Below are 19,107 nucleotides of genomic sequence, written 5' to 3'. Positions count from 1 at the left end.
GCTGAATATAAATTATAGTTGAAACTCACGGATTACAATAATACCATTATTACCATTGTGATCCCTAACACCTTATGAATGCAAATTATCCTTATGGACTTTTGTCATCAAGCATAGGAATAGGTAGTGTTTAGAATGACGTCATAAAGTGAGATTTAGATTTATTAGACGAACGTGGATATATATCTACGTGCAAGGTAGGCAAACCTGTCAGAAACATTAATATTTACCTACGAGTACATAGGTCACCTGTGAAAATATCATTGATATAAAATAATTCTAAAGGGGTTTTAAACATGGCAATGTTATCACAAGAGAATAAGTACAGGATACTTAGGGATGTAAACAAAATGAGCAAAAAAAATTCTCAAATATTTCCACACGTCTGATAACGCTAAAACGTTTGATAAGTGTCCCAAAAATATGGATGAAATCGAAATCCATAATTTTTGGGACACTTTTTTTTACTTTAAACGGGTCCAGTACACTAGATTTTTATTCTCGTGTTTGACCAAGGATTATTTCTGTGTAAAACACTCGCAAAGTTTATACTTATTTATGGCCATCCAAAACTCAGACGCAGCTGATATTCTGCCTATAAGTATTTATAAATCTTAAATGACGTCACCACAGGCGCAGCTTATCGAATAGCTAAGCCCAAACCAGTCCATCTTAATGAATTATTAACTCGCGTATTTAGACCATGATTCTGACCTCGACTAGGTCAAACGCTTTTTGCCTGTTTGTCTGTGACCACACGTGTTTGTTTGGTTAAAACTTTAAAGGTTGTTCATTTTTAAGAACTTCATTTTTAAGTGGCGTGTCGGCGTGAGAGACTTGATGTCATCGGAAATGAAATGATTCACTTTTTTGATCTATATTAAGAACACTCAATATGTATTATTAATTTGATTGTGGTTACAGATGTTGCTGTGGGCCAGGCATTTTGGAAATTTATTTTTTACATTACTTAATGAGATTGGCTTGAAAAATATTGGTCGTAACGTAACACCCGCTCGCTTTAGCCAAATGTGTAAGCGCGACACATTGATAATTAAATTCAATGATTATTTAAATACCGAATTAGTTGTTTTGGACTTTGGTTTAAAGGACTAAAGTGTGTCTGGAGATTAAATGACCGAAATGTAAAAAAAACTGAAAACGATTTCCTGTTCTTTTACCACTTCATGCATGAGTAATCATCGCCTCAATTTGTTATACGTTCATTAGTACTTTAGGTATTTCATTCAATTTCGTTGCATTTTCTATCGCATGTATAACGGGGAGTGCTCCGAGGAATTGTTCGGATTAATCCCTGCCGCTTCTTTTCGCCATCGCCCTACGCAACAACATTACCATCTTCACCACTTAGATGGTTGGCAGTCCTCAACTGTGCGTTTCTCCAGAAACTTCCTGCCTCGCACAGCCAAACTGTGGAATGAAGTGTCGCCTGCGGTATTTCCGGACCGATACGACCTTCAAACCTTCAAGAAAAGAGCGTACTCTCATCTTAAATGCCGGCAACGCGCTTGCAACCCTTCTGATGTTGCGGGTGTCCATGGGCGGCGGTAATCGCTTAATCGCAGGTGATCCGTCTGCTCGTTTGCCTCCTATATCATAAAAAAAAGCGGCCAAGGGCGGGTCGGACTCGCCCATGAAGGGTTCCGTATTTAGGCGATTTATGACGTATAAAAAAAAACTACTTACTAGATCTCGTTCAAACCAATTTTCGGTGGAAGTTTGCATGATAATGTACATCATATATTTTTTTTAGTTTTATCATTCTCTTATTTTAGAAGTTACAGGGGGGGGGGGGACACACATTTTACCACTTTGGAAGTGTCTCTCGCGCAAACTATTCAGTTTAGAAAAAAATGATATTAGAAACCTCAATATCATTTTTGAAGACCTATCCATAGATACCCCACACGTATGGGTTTGATGAAAAAAAAAATTTTGAGTTTCAGTTCGAAGTATGGGGAACCCCAAAAATTTATTGTTTTTTTTCTATTTTTGTGTGAAAATCTTAATGCGGTTCACAGAATACATCTACTTACCAAGTTTCAACAGTATAGTTCTTATAGTTTCGGAGAAAAGTGGCTGTGACATACGGACGGACAGACAGACGGACAGACGGACAGACAGACAGACAGACAGACATGACGAATCTATAAGGGTTCCGTTTTTTGCCATTTGGCTACGGAACCCTAAAAAACACGCGTAGCTAAATAAAAATGGAGAGATGGGATTCGAAGGCTATTAAAATAAATATTGTGTTTTTTTTTAAATAATAATTGCCCTAATTAAAGGCCTGTTCAAAACGATTTCATTCAATTAATATCATACTATCAGTTTGTAAAAAAAGCCATGGCAGCGAGATTCTATTATCTCAGCTCGACTTTATTGTTATGAGAGCAAAAGCGTGTTGAGATCATTTTAAACACTTCTCCTGCAGAGCTACTTGTGCTGCCGACTATACTAGTTTTTGTTGGTTCCGTCTATTTTAAGTTAATTGCTATCACGCGATGGTAATTTCCATGAGTGAATTTTAGCGTAAAAGAAAAACTTATTTTTGAAACGAAACTTGAATTAAAATAGGCGAACATGGCAAAATCTCATATAAATAAATGAAATCCTTATTCTTACATATACTTTTTATACTACGGATTCAAAAACTCGTTCAATGTATAGGACAATGTAATTTTCTATTATTTATCTAATTAGTTAATTATACATTGTATATTTGCACTCTGTAGTTTCCAGTTAATGTATACCTAAAACATAATAAGTTTATCGATTTTCCCGTATTAACTATTTTTGTGGTTTTTCCAGATCAGAAAGATTTTAGGTATTTTATGATTACAGATATATTTGTCTAATTTTCAGTCAGGTTTTTGAGAATGTGGGTCTTGGTCCTCTTATTCATGTCATATTTAAACAGATTAAGACAATAATTCGTATGTTGTTATAGCATAGGTGTAGAAAATAATTAACAAGGTATCTACTTATTCGCCCCTAGTTTAATTCTAACTTATCAACCATTAATTTCATGAAGTACTTAGGAATTACCTTTAGCAATCATTAAATCCGGAACTGAACTCTCGAAACTAATCGCGTGCTCTCTAAACATATACAAAATCGTATTTTTTACGCCACCCACGCAACCAGCTCACCTTGTATAGTAACGAATTTTCGCACGCTTCCAATCAGATTGGTCATTCTTTTTTGCCACCCATTGTAATGGATTGAGGATCCTTAAAGGATGAGAGGGCAAAGTGTCTTAGTTTTAATTGATGAGGTTTAATTAAAGGTTGAACACGCCAAAACTGGGGCACACAAAATGTAGTACAAAATTATAATAAAAGTGAAAAAGTATATTATGTTTTACACATTTAATAGCATATTTAACGCTGTTTAAAATAACATTCCATATTTTAGATTTGGTCTACACAGTAAGCCATTTTTCTAACTTTCCTACGTACACGGCTCATAAGACTTTGCACCATGTTAATAGAACACTGTCTTGACGCCCATGTCCACATCTTTTGTAGTTCAGGGACCGATTTTACTCCGCCGCCTTTCTTTTTTAAAATTCCCTTCATAATACTCCAGTACTCTTCAACGGGCCGCAGTTCCGGACTATTTGGGGGGTTGCACACTTTTGGTACCACCACGATCCCATTTGCAGCATACCATTCCATCACTGGTTTTGAGTAGTGGCAACTGGCTAAATCTGGCCAAAACAAAGGTGGTGAGTCATGCTTTCTTATGAAAGGTAGCAAACGTTTCTGCAAACACTCTTTTCTATAAATATCGCCGTTTATTGTCCCGGTAGTAATAAACGGCCGACTTCTTTTCCCACAGCTACATATTGCTTGCCAAAGCAGGTACTTTTTTGGAAATTTCGAACGTTTTTTTAATTTACACTCTTCAGGGGCGTCTACTCTACTTAGGCTGGTATAGAACTCTTGCCCAGGAATTTGTTTAAAGTCACCTTTTATGTATGTTTCGTCGTCCATGACGACGCATGCAAATTTGGTTATGAAATTCTCATAAAGTTTTCGAGACCGTTTCTTCGCGGATGAGTTCTGTTTCGAGTCTCGATCTGGTGCTGCCTGGGCCTTATAACTCCTTAGGCCAGCCCTACGTTTCACTTTTTGAACATAGGACTGAGACATTTTAACTTTTTTAGCAACATCGCGAGACGAAATCTTAGGATTTGAGGCAAACATGTTCACCACCTTCTCGTCCTTTTTTTTATTCTTGACACCCTGCACGCCTCCACTTCCTGGCTTCCGATCTATTGTTAGGTGCGCACGGAACTTTTTTAATACGCGACAAACCGTAGATTGAGGACATTTCAGTCGTTTCGCGATATCTCTGTAGCTCAGTAATGAATTTTCTACGTATTCGTGCAAAATTCGCTCGCGTTGTTGATGTTGTTTGCTCGACATTTTGACAACGAATAAACATAATTTAAAAAAACTTGATAACATTATAGGCCAGTGTCTTGTGACCAAGTAGGTGCCATAAAAGTTTGTATATCTCTATTATTTGCATAGCAATAGTCGATTGTACATGCCCCAGTTTTGGCGTGTTCAACCTTTAGATAGTCATCGATGTTATCTTAAGTGATAATAGCAAAGATTATGATTAAGAGAAGGGTATTTTGAATATTATTGTTGGATCTTGTGTTCAGTGGGTTGATTTAGGTAAACTAAGTTAGTCCTTAAAATGTAAAATAACATAATTATTTATGTATCGGCGCATCTGCGCCGCGTCAAAAGTCCCTACTTAGGTACTTATACCTTAATTTAAAGCTTAACGTTCTTAAAAATAGATTTTTTTCTATTGTTTGTCGTTATTTATTATGTAAGTATTTAAAATGTGCATATTTTTTGTTTTTACAGGAAGATGAAAAGGTCGTAGAGTTAGTTCAAAAATATGGTCCCAAGAAGTGGACAGTCATCGCGCGACACCTCAAGGGCAGAATAGGGAAACAATGCAGGTAAATATAATAAATTTAGTATAATAACTACGAAATACTAGGAGAGCATAATAATTATAATAAATTGGTATATTGATCGATTGACATTACGAGTAACATTGTTTATTTCAATAAACTAACTAAACATTCGCATATTCAAAACACTGCAGCATATTCTGGCGTCAATACATTTCAATTTTTTTTACCATCAACATCATCAATAAGGCCTACAAATTACTTAGTTCACTGGATTCTTGAACCCTGATCACATTTAATGTTATACATCGTCAGGTAACAAGCAAAAGTCCGTTTAATAACCGAATAATGGTGCATGTAATTCCAGAGAGCGGTGGCACAACCACTTGAACCCTTCTATAAAGAAGACCGCATGGACGGAGCACGAAGATCGCGTCATATACCAGGCGCACAAGCAGCTAGGGAACCAATGGGCTAAGATTGCCAAACTACTGCCGGGCAGGTGAGAACACAACATTTCCTGACATCCAGCCCTCATGGAATAGTAGACCGTCCAACGAGAACATAAATCAAACAGTCTTGTCCAGGGCAATTTATCGGTCCCAGCTACTATACCAGCAAAGGGCTCATGTAAGTCGAGAATAAAATAGATTTTATGGTGGCATACTCCCGGGCAGAATCACCTCAGATAAAGGCTTGGCCAAACACAGAGCGCGACGCAGCGCCGCGTCCGCGCCGCGCGACCGCGGCACATGCTAACAGGTTACCGACGTCAAACAGACTGCGTCCCGCCGGTATCACGCCCCGCTTCTGTCGCGCCCCGCGCCGCGCGGCCCGCCGCGTCGCGCTGGGTCACATCAGTCAGATCGGACGTTAGGCAGCGAGCGGTGGCGCGCGGCCGCGCCGCGCGATGAGGGCGTGTTGAGAGCGCGGTCCGCGCGCGCCCTGTTTGAACAGTCATCGCGTCGGCATCACGCGGCGCTGCGTCGCGCTCTGTGTTTGGCCAAGCCTTAAATTAATTTAAATACAAAGGCCAATATCTACAAGTCTACAAATTTATACAGCCATTAGAAAAAAATCACATTACTGGCCCCGTAGACAACATGCCAATCGAAACGCAACTGTCACTGTCACAATAATTATGGAAAAGTGATAGAGAGACACAAAGCGATTCGATGGCGAAGCGATAGCGATTGTCACCCTGGATAGGCCGCCTGGTTTCGTCGTGCAAAGCATCTCCACTGCAGAACCACCATGGTATTTTTTATTACTGCGTTTACTAAGCACATATAAGACGTCAATATTTCGGCTTTTACCGAGATTACATATTTTCCCAGTTTACGTATCTCTCAATGACGCATTACACATATCTTGATGAATAGCAACAAGTCTGTATAGCAACTTAATTGTAATATTTCTACGCCGATAAAGGCAGAATATGATATTTACCAGTCGCTTTTCGGTGAAGGAAAACATCGTGAGGAAACCGGACTAATCCCAATACGGGCCTAGTTTACCCTCTGGGTTGGAAGGTCAGATGGCAGTCGCTTTCGTAACAACTAGTGTCCACGCCAATTACTGGGATTAGTTGCCAAGCGGACACAGGCTCCCATGAGCCGTGCCAAAAATGCCGGGACAACGCGAGGAAGATGACGCACCTATTGTAATTTGACCATCTATCTACCATATTCTAAGAAATAAACATTTGTATTTGTAATAACAACAATGTTAACTTCCAGAACGGACAATGCAATAAAGAACCACTGGAATTCCACGATGAGAAGAAAGTTCGAGCCGGAGATGCTGGACAGCTTCGAGAGCCTGCGCCGGCGGGGGCGGGTAAAGCGCGATCCTAACCCATACACTGACCAAAGTGATACACTGCTGCAAGTCGCATATAACGATGTTAGTCGCTTTTTATGGTTTCCGTTTCTTGGTTATGACATTTTGGTGAAGTTAATATACTTACGATGAGTCCAGATCTGCACCCCTAGCAAATAATCGACGCGACAGTATTTTACGGCGAGATAGACTACCCGTCTTTTTCTAACTATGTTAATAAAAGAGGGACGGGTAGTCTATCTCGCCGCGAGAAACTGTCGCGCCAATCATGTGCTAGCCCGGCTGACCAATATGCAGCGCTCGCGCACCTTTCGTAAATTTTATGGTTTGCGAATGCGCGCCAGTGGTACATTTGCCAGTTCTGGACGCACTTTTTGTTTAATGGTTTAATTAATAAATACAATCTTTCCTCGTTCAGGAAGAACTGTAAAATTAAATGAAACTAAACTGTATTTGCTTAAGTTTTTATCAATAAAACTTATATACAGGGTGTTTCCTGTAACAGGAGCAATAAATTAAACTGTAGGCTGTACTCCTCAAACTGACCAACATTTGTTCAGCAACTTTTGAAAATAACTCATGTTTTGATTTTTATTACACTTTAAAGTTTATTTTAAGACGGAATGTATTGCAAATTTTGTTATGTTTAAAGCGTGACAAGCAACGTCAAACACACTTATGTCAGCATACATTGAAGGCAATATTTATTTTGTATGAAAAAGAGGAAGTCTAAAGGATTCATAATTTTTAAAAATAGCTGAACAAATGTTGGCCAGTTTGAGGAGTACAGCCTTTAGTTTAATTTATTGCTCCTGTTACAGGAAGCACCCTGTATAATGAAAAATAAAAGAAATATTTTTTAAGAACCTAAGCGCTTAAATAGACATGTTAAATTTGAACTAGAACCAAGATTTATGTTTTGTCTATATGTATTCCATTGTTATTGAGTTTCTTCCAAAATGTCATAACATTAATCTCTGTTTTTATATCCCAAAAATACGGAAGTGGCTGTTCAATTGCCCCAGTTTGTCATTTTAGTACAAAATTGGTACAAAATAAGGACAACTAACACTTTAGTATCAGGGATATAAATAGAGCTTATAAGGTTAATATTGTTGGTGTATTTTTCTTCTTCTAACAAAATACACTGTCAATATAAACACATTTCTTTTTATTTGCTTCCATATCTTCATTTTTCATTTCCATATTTTAATCTTCTTTTCAACTTTTGGTGTTCTGTTCTAATTATTAGTGATCTGATCCATAACTTTGCTTTTTCTGCCATGTCAGGATAATGTCAGAATGCCTACGTATTATTTAGGTTGTCACTAACTTTTTCTAACACGGGACTTTTTATGAAATCTTTTGCATAACTGTGTTTGTAGCATTGATATTTATCTAAAAACATTAATAGCTTGACTGATTCAAACTTATATTACTAATATTTTCTTGCAATTCTGCATTAATGCAATAACATACTCTTGTATTCGTGTAATGATCTAAGAAGACTGGGGACAGACTAATTGAATAATAAATAACTTATTCTAGCTGTCTCCTTTTAGTCACGGGGTAGTTTTTTACAACAAAAAAATCACGTTCATTTAGTCATCAGAACTTCATTGGTTTGTGTCATGATGCTTTTTTTTTTAAATGTATGTGTTCGCTTAATTTTTTTTCTTTCCTATCCATAAATAACTTTCGAATTCAAACTTACTACTCATCATTTTTTGATTAATACGCTATTGGGTGAAATATAAGTGTATTACCTTGGTCAAATATTTTTAATTAAGAATATCTAGTTATGTCAACATAAATATGTATTGATTGTATAATGAACGCACTAAACAATGGCATGAGAGTAGGTGGTAAAAAGCAGCCAATTCTCAGTATACAAGAACATATTTGTGAATATTTTGATAGAAATTTGTTTCTTGATCTAGGAAATTGTCCAAACAGTGATCGGCGTTTTGATTGCCACTCGGGGTAAACTCAATAACTGCTTACATTTTATAAATATATTAACTATACTTGAAAAGCATTTTTATCGAAGAGTCTGTCATCAGTATCGCGGGATTACTTGGCGTACCTATCCATGTTACAATTTCAACTTAGTTTCTCGCGGTATGGCAACAGAAACGCCTATCACATCGTAAATGGTACTATGTAATAATAAGCTAAGATTACTTTATAAAAATACCATCTACCAAGGATACTCGGAGTTGTATGGCCCCGCTCCATAACTCAGTAACTAGATTATCAAGTTCTAGAGTCGTAAGAATGCAGTTACTCTCAGTTATTAATGTTATATCATTTAAAAAAAATAGTGCCATTCCCAAGTAAATGTTACCTAGACCACCGTAAATGATGACGCTACGAATATTACAAATCGTCTTTAGTGACATCTGGCATATAACATATCTATATGAGTACCTATAGTTGTCCCGATTCGATATGGCGTCTGCAAATAAAAAGAAAATTAAATCGATGAAAATCTTGGCCAGTAAATTTAGATTCCTGGGAGTTGTGGATTTAATGTAGGCAGTTTTATGTATTAATAAGGACATGTTTGAAGGACTGGGACTCGTTCAACGACTCGAGCCAAAGCGGCTCAAGCCAGCCGGCCTCCAAGCAAGTGATGCGGTTCCGACAACTACTGAAAGATCAGCTCAGCAACATCCAGCAACAGACGATGGTGCGGGTCAAGTCGCCCGACCGCGGGAACCTGGTCGCCGCCGATGTGGAGATCTGTGAATCGCCGTTCAAGTAAGTTTCTCATATTTGTATGTCTGGTCGCTGTTAAAGTACTCGTTAAACCGTCCTCATCACCTCCATTTTGACGTGGCGTGGGTAAAGCGGCTCAAGCCAGCCGGCCTTCAAGCAAGTGATGCGGTTCCGACAGCTGTTGAAGGATCAGCTCAGCAACATCCAGCAACAGACGATGGTGCGGGTCAAGTCGCCCGACCGCGGGAACCTGGTCGCCGCCGATGTGGAGATCTGTGAATCGCCGTTCAAGTAAGTTTCTGATTTGTATGTCTAGTCACTGTTCAAGTACTCGTTAAACCGTCTCCATCGCCGCCATCTTGACTTGGCGTGGGTAAAGCGGCTCAAGCCAGCCGGCCTTCAAGCAAGTGATGCGGTTCCGACAGCTGTTGAAGGATCAGCTCAGCAACATCCAGCAACAGACGATGGTGCGGGTCAAGTCGCCCGACCGCGGGAACCTGGTCGCCGCCGACGTGGAGATCTGTGAATCGCCGTTCAAGTAAGTTTCTCATATTTGTATGTCTGGTCGCTGTTAAAGTACTTGTTAAACCGTCTCCATCACCACCAACTTGACGTGGCGTGGGTAAAGCGGCTCAAGCCAGCCGGCCTTCAAGCAAGTGATGCGGTTCCGACAACTGTTGAAGGATCAGCTCAGCAACATCCAGCAACAGACGATGGTGCGGGTCAAGTCGCCCGACCGCGGGAACCTGGTCGCCGCCGATGTGGAGATCTGTGAATCACCGTTCAAGTAAGTTTCTGATTTGTATGTCTATTCACTGTTCAAGTACTCGTTAAACCGTCGCCATCACCTCCATCTTGACGTGGCGTGGGTAAAGCGGCTCAAACCAGCCGGCCTCCAAGCAAGTGATGCGCTTCCAACAGCTGTTGAAGAATCAGCTCAGCAACATCCAGCAACAGACGATGGTGCGGGTAAGTCTCCCGACCGCGGGAACCTGGTCGCCGCCGATGTGGAGATCTGTGAATCGCCGTTCAAGTAAGTTTCTGATTTGTATGTCTATTCACTGTTCAAGTACTTGTTAAACCGTCTCCATCACCACCAACTTGACGTGGCGTGGTTTAAAGCGGCTCAAGCCAGCCGGCCTCCAAGCAAGTGATGCGGTTCCAACAGCTGTTGAAGGATCAGCTCAGCAACATCCAGCAACAGACGATGGTGCGGGTCAAGTCGCCCGACCGCGGGAACCTGGTCGCCGCCGATGTGGAGATCTGTGAATCGCCGTTCAAGTAAGTTTCTGATTTGTATGTCTATTCACTGTTCAAGTACTTGTTAAACCGTCTCCATCGCCGCCATCTTGACGTGGCGTGGGTAAAGCGGCTCAAGCCAGCCGGCCTCCAAGCAAGTGATGCGGTTCCGACAACTACTGAAAGATCAGCTCAGCAACATCCAGCAACAGACGATGGTGCGGGTCAAGTCGCCCGACCGCGGGAACCTGGTCGCCGCCGATGTGGAGATCTGTGAATCGCCGTTCAAGTAAGTTTCTGATTTGTATGTCTATTCACTGTTCAAGTACTTGTTAAACCGTCTCCATCGCCGCCATCTTGACGTGGCGTGGGTAAAGCGGCTCAAGCCAGCCGGCCTCCAAGCAAGTGATGCGGTTCCGACAACTACTGAAAGATCAGCTCAGCAACATCCAGCAACAGACGATGGTGCGGGTCAAGTCGCCCGACCGCGGGAACCTGGTCGCAGCCGACGTGGAAATCTGTGAATCGCCGTTCAAGTAAGTTTCTGATTTGTATGTCTATTCACTGTTCAAGTACTTGTTAAACCGTCTCCATCGCCGCCATCTTGACGTGGCGTGGGTAAAGCGGCTCAAGTCAGCCGGCCTTCAAGCAAGTGATGCGGTTCCGACAGCTGTTGAAGGATCAGCTCAGCAACATCCAGCAACAGACGATGGTGCGGGTCAAGTCGCCCGACCGCGGGAACCTGGTCGCCGCCGATGTGGAGATCTGTGAATCGCCGTTCAAGTAAGTTTCTCATATTTGTATGTCTGGTCGCTGTTAAAGTACTTGTTAAACCGTCTCCATCACCACCAACTTGACGTGGCGTGGGTAAAGCGGCTCAAGCCAGCCGGCCTTCAAGCAAGTGATGCGGTTCCGACAACTGTTGAAGGATCAGCTCAGCAACATCCAGCAACAGACGATGGTGCGGGTCAAGTCGCCCGACCGCGGGAACCTGGTCGCCGCCGATGTGGAGATCTGTGAATCGCCGTTCAAGTAAGTTTCTGATTTGTATGTCTATTCACTGTTCAAGTACTCGTTAAACCGTCGCCATCACCTCCATCTTGACGTGGCGTGGGTAAAGCGGCTCAAACCAGCCGGCCTCCAAGCAAGTGATGCGCTTCCAACAGCTGTTGAAGAATCAGCTCAGCAACATCCAGCAACAGACGATGGTGCGGGTCAAGTCGCGGCCGACGTGGAGATCTGTGAATCACCGTTCAAGTAAGTGTTTACCCATCACGGAACAATGTTGCGGACATTCGGGAGGCGTGCGCGTGCTTAAGCCAACACGTAGAGGCCCTTTTGACACTTTAATGAGATGTAAGGGATACAGCGAGCGGATGCTGCCCTTGACCGTCTCATCATGGGTGATTTTAATCTAAGTAAGTTTATTGTTATGATTTGTAATGTGTTGTCTGTATAGTAATAATACATAACAATATAGTGTATTTTATACTTGATCCGAAAGTTATGGAATGAGATGTAAGAAAACAGCTCGGTATGGACTGAATTTGAGATCTGAAGTGAATTTTTTATACGATAACATTACACAATCAAATGCGAAATACCAAAAGGCTTAGACTATAAAAAGAATGATATTTTTTACGAACAATAATTATCGAAAAAAAAATCGCTAACAAAGCAATTTACTTTCAGATTCATCAACCTGGAAACGTTGCCCACGGATTCTCCGCTCAAAGGCTACCTTTCCAACGCATCGGGTACTACTAACAAAGATAACGTCGGTGGGTGTATTCGATGTATTAATCTGAAGTATCAAAATCAAAAATAGCTTAAGTAGCTTTGTAAAAGTTGTTAAATAAGAATTTTACTCAATTTTTCATGAGATTGATTTAACACAAACACTGTCCTCTGTTTGTAGGCAGCTAGGTAATGCATTATTCATCTCATCAGATTTCGAAACTGCAAGATCTTGAGCAAATTTTCGAGATCCAATCTCGTCAACAGGACATCTCGATTTTTGTAATTTTGTTCGATATCTCGATTAATATCGCGCGCCGCTGTCTGTTCCTCCTAAGGCTCAGCCATACAAACGAAATATCCAAAATTTGCCACTGAAATTTGAACGTAAATTGTAGGAAATCAGTTGATTTTGCGTTGTTTGATAATTGAACATAACAAAGCAAAAGCGACTCTTTTCCAATTGAACATTGTTTAAATTACATCGAACTGAATAGGTACTATAGGTTGGACCTTGGGCCTTAGGAGGATATAGCGAAAAAATGTGTAAGGCCTGAGTGGACGCTCGAGTTGGGCGTTCAGCGGGGCGGGGCGTGCGGCGTGCATGTTAAACAAATGCAAACGCATAGCAGCGGCCTTAGTGCACGCTGCTCAAATCACTTGTGAGCCCGACGCCACGCTCCACGTCCCGCCCAACGCTCCGCTTCGAGCGTCCACTCAGGCCTTACACTTATGGGCTATAAGCGTAGCTCGTTCTGGCAGTGTATACGCTAGCCTTTATTGAAGAAAAGACTCAAGATAAGTGTATAAATTCCAGTAACATATGCCGTGCAACCTGACTCGACGCGGGAGATCGTGGTGCCGTCGTCGGTCTACATGAGCCCGAAGAAGTCCTCCGTGACCAGCAGCCCGCCGCCCATCCTCCGCCGGCGGAACAAGAAGCACAACACGATCACGCCTAACCGTAACGTGAGTTCATGTATCGTATCGTGTCACATTCATTAACATACGCCGTGCAACCCGACTCGACGCGGGAGATCGTGGTGCCGTCATCGGTCTACATGAGCCCGAAGAAGTCCTCCGTGACCAGCAGCCCGCCGCCCATCCTCCGCCGGCGGAATAAGAAGCACAACACGATCACGCCTAACCGTAACGTGAGTTCATGTATTGTATCGTGGCACATTCGTTTTACGCGTGGCTGATTTGTTAATGATGCTAAATTGTAATAACGTTAAGGTATCCAAGTTAGGAGCAAGAAACATTATACAAGTGTATTTGTTTAATGTTTCTTGATGTAAACTTTAGGGAAAAATCAACCTCAGTTAGTGTTGTGAATAGTGTGCATAACGATAATTTCGAGGCTTAAAAACTCGAACCCTTAAGACTCGAGGCTTAACGCCTCAAAGGCGGCAAAGACGATTTCTTACATCCATACGCGTAAAATAAATAAATACAATTCTCAAATATAGTCGAGTCTTCAAACCTTACGAGTCTTGAGGGCTCGAGTCTTTAAGCCTAAACATAAGCGTTATTCACAGCATTGACCTCAGTAGGTAGTGTGTGATAAGTGTGATAGCATATTTGCAAGATTGGAAACATTCAGTGTCAAAGTAAAGTTGTCATGCTGTCTAGTTTGATAATTGAGCTCAGTACATGTTTGTAGGCGAAGCTGATAGAACGTAATCCTGTGTAAGACTCATTTCTTGTGGTTCTTATCTATATTTTTGTTTTTTTTTTACCTTCCAGGCCTGGTCAGAGACCATAAACAAAGCGATGGAGACGACCGGAGCGACGCCAATCAAGGCGCTGCCGTTCAGTCCGTCTCAGTTCCTCAACTCGCCCGCCGCGCTCTCTTTCCCTCCGTTTGAGGCCACGCCTTCTTCGCTCTCGCAGCAGCTGCATACTAGGGTGAGAAGCAACATATAGTCAAAAAAAAAATTAAGTAGTCGCTTGTCGTATAACTTGATCAAAATCAATACACATGTTTAGATTAACCTTTTCCACGCCGTGTCACACACAAAAGCTGTCACTCAGACGCCACATCATTGAAGTGTCAAAACTGAAGTTGAACTTTAGGTCGATGTTGCTCTGTGGTCTGTGACCGATTAATCGGTCTTTGGCGTTGAACCTGCGGTGCGGATATTTCGGTCATTGGCGTCCAAAAGGTTAATTAAGATGATGACAACTGCGATCCTCACCCAGCGATCGAAGCACCGATGCTTATATATTACAAATAACATAATACTTACTAAACATATCGTTGTCAAGTTTCTTCAGTAACACTTTACCAATACGATGAAGAACAAAGAATCGATTGTGTCGTTTCTATTAGTCTCCCTGACGTTCGACGTACATTTTTGCAAACATTTAGAATTAAAGTACTAACTTTTTCTTTAACATTCATTATTATTCATTAATTTCAGGATTGGGGTCCACTAGCGAGTCCCCTACTGCACACGCCCACGCCCGCGCTGAGCTGCAGCCCCAACCTCACGCCCATCAACAGCCACAGCAAGCACAGGAGTAACACGCCCAAGTAAGTTCAATGATGATGTCGCTTTACTGAACGCGTCGCTGTTACTGTCAATTTCCATAGTAAAATGAACAGTAGTGCAGCTGCGGTTGGAAATGGACTGTCACCTTGTTGTCAGGCTGTTGCGTCGCGACGCTGCGACAACGCAAACGAAACGCAACGCAACGCACCAGTGGGGCAGACCAGAGTCCTTAGTAGACTCAATCTTTTAATGTAATAATAATACATTTTTTTTAACAGTAATTTCGTCAAATGGGTCTCAAAGAGAGAGAGTTGCCACCTTTTTGTCACTGGAGTTGCTAAGATATGATTTTGCACAATGGGATACCGGGAAGTGGGTAAAATTAACTCGCAAAACTTGATTACAGATACAGGATCATGTAACTAAATAAAGCATATAAAAGTAGCTAAAACTATTCGGAAAAGTTCAATGCAACGAGGTTTTGACATGTTATCTATTAGTATCACCAATCATCTGTAAATATTCTTACTCGTATGCTGACAAATGGCTTAACACATTCACTGCCAGACAAAAAACGGCGCACTACCTCATAAACCGGTCGTCTATAGCTCCGTATAAAACAACCCGCCCAGCGGGTTGTCCGGCATCTGATCAAAGTTCACGAGCGCCCACCAGGTGGGTTCCTGGCAGTGATTGTGTTAATATAAAAAGTCCTATTATTTAAATAAATTAGTAGTTAGCAATACTTCTTCTTCTTCCTCGCGTTATCCCGGCATTTTTGCCACGGCTCATGGGAGCCTGGGGTCCGCTTGACAACTAATCCCATGATTTGACGTAGGCACTAGTTTTTACGAAAGCGACTGCCATCTGACCTTCCAACCCAAAGGGGAAACTATGCCTTATTGGGATTAGTCCGGTTTCCTCACGATGTTTTCCTTCACCGAAAAGCGACTGGTAAATATCAAATGATATTTCGTATACAAGTTCCGAAAAACTCATTGGTACGAGCCGGGGTTTGAACCCGCGACCTCCGGATTGCAAGTCGCACGCTCTTACCGCTAGGCCACCAGCGCTTATTTAGTAGTTAGCAATACTATTTTAGTTAGCAATACTATTTTATTAAATTCCAGAACTCCAACTCCCTTCAAAATAGCAATGGCTGAGATTGGCAAGAAATCTGGTATTAACTACGAGCCGTCGAGTCCGGGTCTTCTCGCGAAGGACATCACTGAGATCATAGAACGGGAGGAGTCGGACAGCACGGTGCAGCTCAATGACTCCATGCTGTCGTCCACGGCTGATCAAGACGGGACGGCTGTTCAGGTATATATGATTTTAGGGTTCCGTACCCAAAGGGTAAAAACGGGACCCTATTACTAAGACTCCGCTGTCCGTCCGTCCGTCCGTCCGTCCATCCGTCCGTCCGTCTGTCACCAGGCTGTATCTCACGAACCGTAGACAGTTGAAATTTTCACAGATGATGTATTTCAGTTGCCGCTATAGCAACAAATACTAAAAACAGAATAAAATAAAGATTTAAGTGGGGCTCCCATACAACAAACGTGATTTATGACCGAAGTTAAGCAACGTTGGGCGGGGTCAGTACTTGGATGGGTGACCGTTTTTTTGCTTTTTTGCTTGTTTTCCTCTATTTTTTGTTGATGGTGCGGAACCATCCGTGCGCGAGTCCGACTCGCACTTGGCTGTTTTTTTTTCTATTCTTAATCTAAGGCCAAACTGTAGTTAAACATGCGGCTCTTTGGAGGCACGATTCGGCTCTAAGCCACCCAAAACATCAACATGTAGTGTTTTTAGTCCACTAAAAACAACATTCGCGGTTCTTTGAGATAATTAGAACTGCGGATTGACTCTTTTTTTCAAATGTTTGCCGATTTCTATGGTATCCAAGGAATCGAGTGGTTAATTTTAATAGCTAAACGGCGGGATCTGTGTATGCGAGTGTTAAGGCAAATATAACGCTGGTGCTCAGTCTGTCAACTAATGCCGCTCCATTACGTTTGCATTTCTTTAATATGCACACCGCACGCTCCGCCCCGCTGCACGTCCAAATCGAGCGTCCACTCGGGCTTAATTACACTAAGTGTAAGGCTTCGTTCACACGGCATTGTCCTGCACGTTTTTTTGCAGTCTAGGTCTTAACGGATAAATAGTGGCACATACTTTGTGCATAGAACCATTCACACGGCGTTTGTACTGCAAAAAAACGTACATTCTTTATACGTTTAAACGGATACTCACCGGACTTGTCAAGCAAATCGAATGAACTTTAACGTATTCGGTTTGCAGTGGCGAGTAGTATAGTTCTGTTTCATTCACACGGCACGATGTTATACGTTTTTTTATCGAATAGCAACTGAACAAGCATCTTTAGTACTTGAGCAAAATTTTGCGGGAACGAACGTATTTTGTTTGCAATTTTAAGATTATTTCAAAATTATTGACGAATCTTCGACAGACAATGAATTGTTAATTAATTTAGGCGAACAAAAGCCCGTTTTGTGGGATAAAACTACCGATCTTTATAAAAATACCATCCATCCAATCCATACCACTACCACACGCATAGATATTATCCACTTTTATATTGGTATGCCATCGATACCAATATAAAAGTACGATGAAGCGTTTATCCATCTCAGACGTCTGCTCACTGCGACAACTGCGTGAAAACTGTCGCTGTTCGGCGTGAAAACGGTTTTTAAACGCATGAAAATCTACCGTGTGAACACCCGACTGTTTATACGTTTAAAATCGAATACGTGAAAAAACGTGCAGGACGTTGCCGTGTGAACCTACTCTAAGGCCTGAGTGGACGCTCGAAGCGGAGCATTCGGCGGGGCGTGCAGCGTGGCGTCGGGCTCACAAGTGATTTGAGCAGCGTGCACTAAGGCCGCTACTATACGTTTGCATTTGTTTAACATGCACGCCCCGCCTCGCTGCACGCCCAACTCGAGCGTCCACTTGGACCTTACACTCAATGATTTATAAATTCAAGATAGGTAGGCCTATAGGCGTTCCAAAATTGAAGCGCTTAACTTGTGACAAATTGGACAAGTTTCCTTTAGACGCGGCTGGACAAGCGAGAAATGTGCACGTGCTAACGAGCTCCCGCACACCGAAAGAGAAAGAGACGACCTTATGTTTAACAACGAGTGTGACAAAGATGGATGTAATGAGAAAACTAATTAAAAATAATTTTATTTCTTCGTCGGCACAGAAATAAATATGGAAGTATTTTTTGTGCTCCTCAAAGTATGACTATAACCTATCTATGGTTATATAATATCATTGCTTACACTAAGGCATAGAGAAAAAAATACATAGAGTGCTCACTTCATACATCAGTTCAGACTATTAATTTCAGTGTCTACATCTAGCATCGAGTAGCGGAACTATCAGTACTGCTACTTTGCAATAGATGTAGCACCGACCGGAAAGTCTTATCTCAACAGCATAAGACTTTCCGGTCGGTGGCTACATCTATTGTCAAGTAGCAGTACTAATAGTTCCGCTACTCGATGCTAGATGCTAATAGTCTTTTTGGTACTAAAACTGATGTATGGAGTGAGCACTCTATGTATTTTTTCTCTATGACTAAGGTCTAAACGTCCCGTCCTTTTTCCAGGTGAACGACTCCGGCATCGGCAGCCTGAAGCGGCGCGCGTCCGAGCAGGGCAAGGAGAACCAGCCGGGGACGCTGACGGTGACCGCAGGCCCGGGCTTGGGCTCGGGCTCGGGCTCGGCGCCGCACAAGCGCGCGCGCAAGGCGCTCGCGCACGCGCACGCCTGGGGCGCCGCCACCTCCACGCCCAGCGCCGCCAGGGTGCCCGACGTCGCTTTCATCGTCGAGACCCCGGTCAGTCAAGTGCCCGTCACACTCCCACCGACGTGTCCGACCGATGTTTCGGTTTCGGCATAAAAACATACCTGAATCAAAAATCATTACTGAAACTAGAGCAAAATCGAACCTTCGGTTTCGGTCGGACCTTTCCTTTGGAGAAACCGTAACAATATCGCTATATGTGTAGACATATAGCGAAATTGTCACGGTTTTTAAAATTTTAAAATTTAATGAGGCAGTAGCTAAGA

General features: G+C 42.1%; 1 protein-coding gene across 1 annotated transcript in view; it reads left to right on the top strand.

Annotated features, from left to right (window-relative positions):
- LOC134660139 (myb protein) overlaps window positions 1-19,107 on the top strand; it is a 63,971-nt gene that overhangs the window by 42,455 nt on the left and 2,409 nt on the right. The window contains exons 5-14 of the mRNA XM_063515855.1: window positions 4,911-5,008; window positions 5,331-5,465; window positions 6,703-6,868; window positions 9,378-9,568; window positions 12,458-12,546; window positions 13,320-13,471; window positions 14,249-14,410; window positions 14,926-15,038; window positions 16,128-16,320; window positions 18,644-18,874. Coding sequence (XP_063371925.1) covers window positions 4,911-5,008; window positions 5,331-5,465; window positions 6,703-6,868; window positions 9,378-9,568; window positions 12,458-12,546; window positions 13,320-13,471; window positions 14,249-14,410; window positions 14,926-15,038; window positions 16,128-16,320; window positions 18,644-18,874 — 1,530 coding nt within the window. The remainder of the gene's footprint in view (window positions 1-4,910; window positions 5,009-5,330; window positions 5,466-6,702; window positions 6,869-9,377; window positions 9,569-12,457; window positions 12,547-13,319; window positions 13,472-14,248; window positions 14,411-14,925; window positions 15,039-16,127; window positions 16,321-18,643; window positions 18,875-19,107) is intronic.

Source organism: Cydia amplana, chromosome 2 (assembly GCF_948474715.1).
Source record: "Cydia amplana chromosome 2, ilCydAmpl1.1, whole genome shotgun sequence".
NCBI classification, from domain to species: Eukaryota; Metazoa; Arthropoda; class Insecta; order Lepidoptera; family Tortricidae; genus Cydia; species Cydia amplana.
This window is presented reverse-complemented; position numbering and strand designations above follow the sequence as displayed.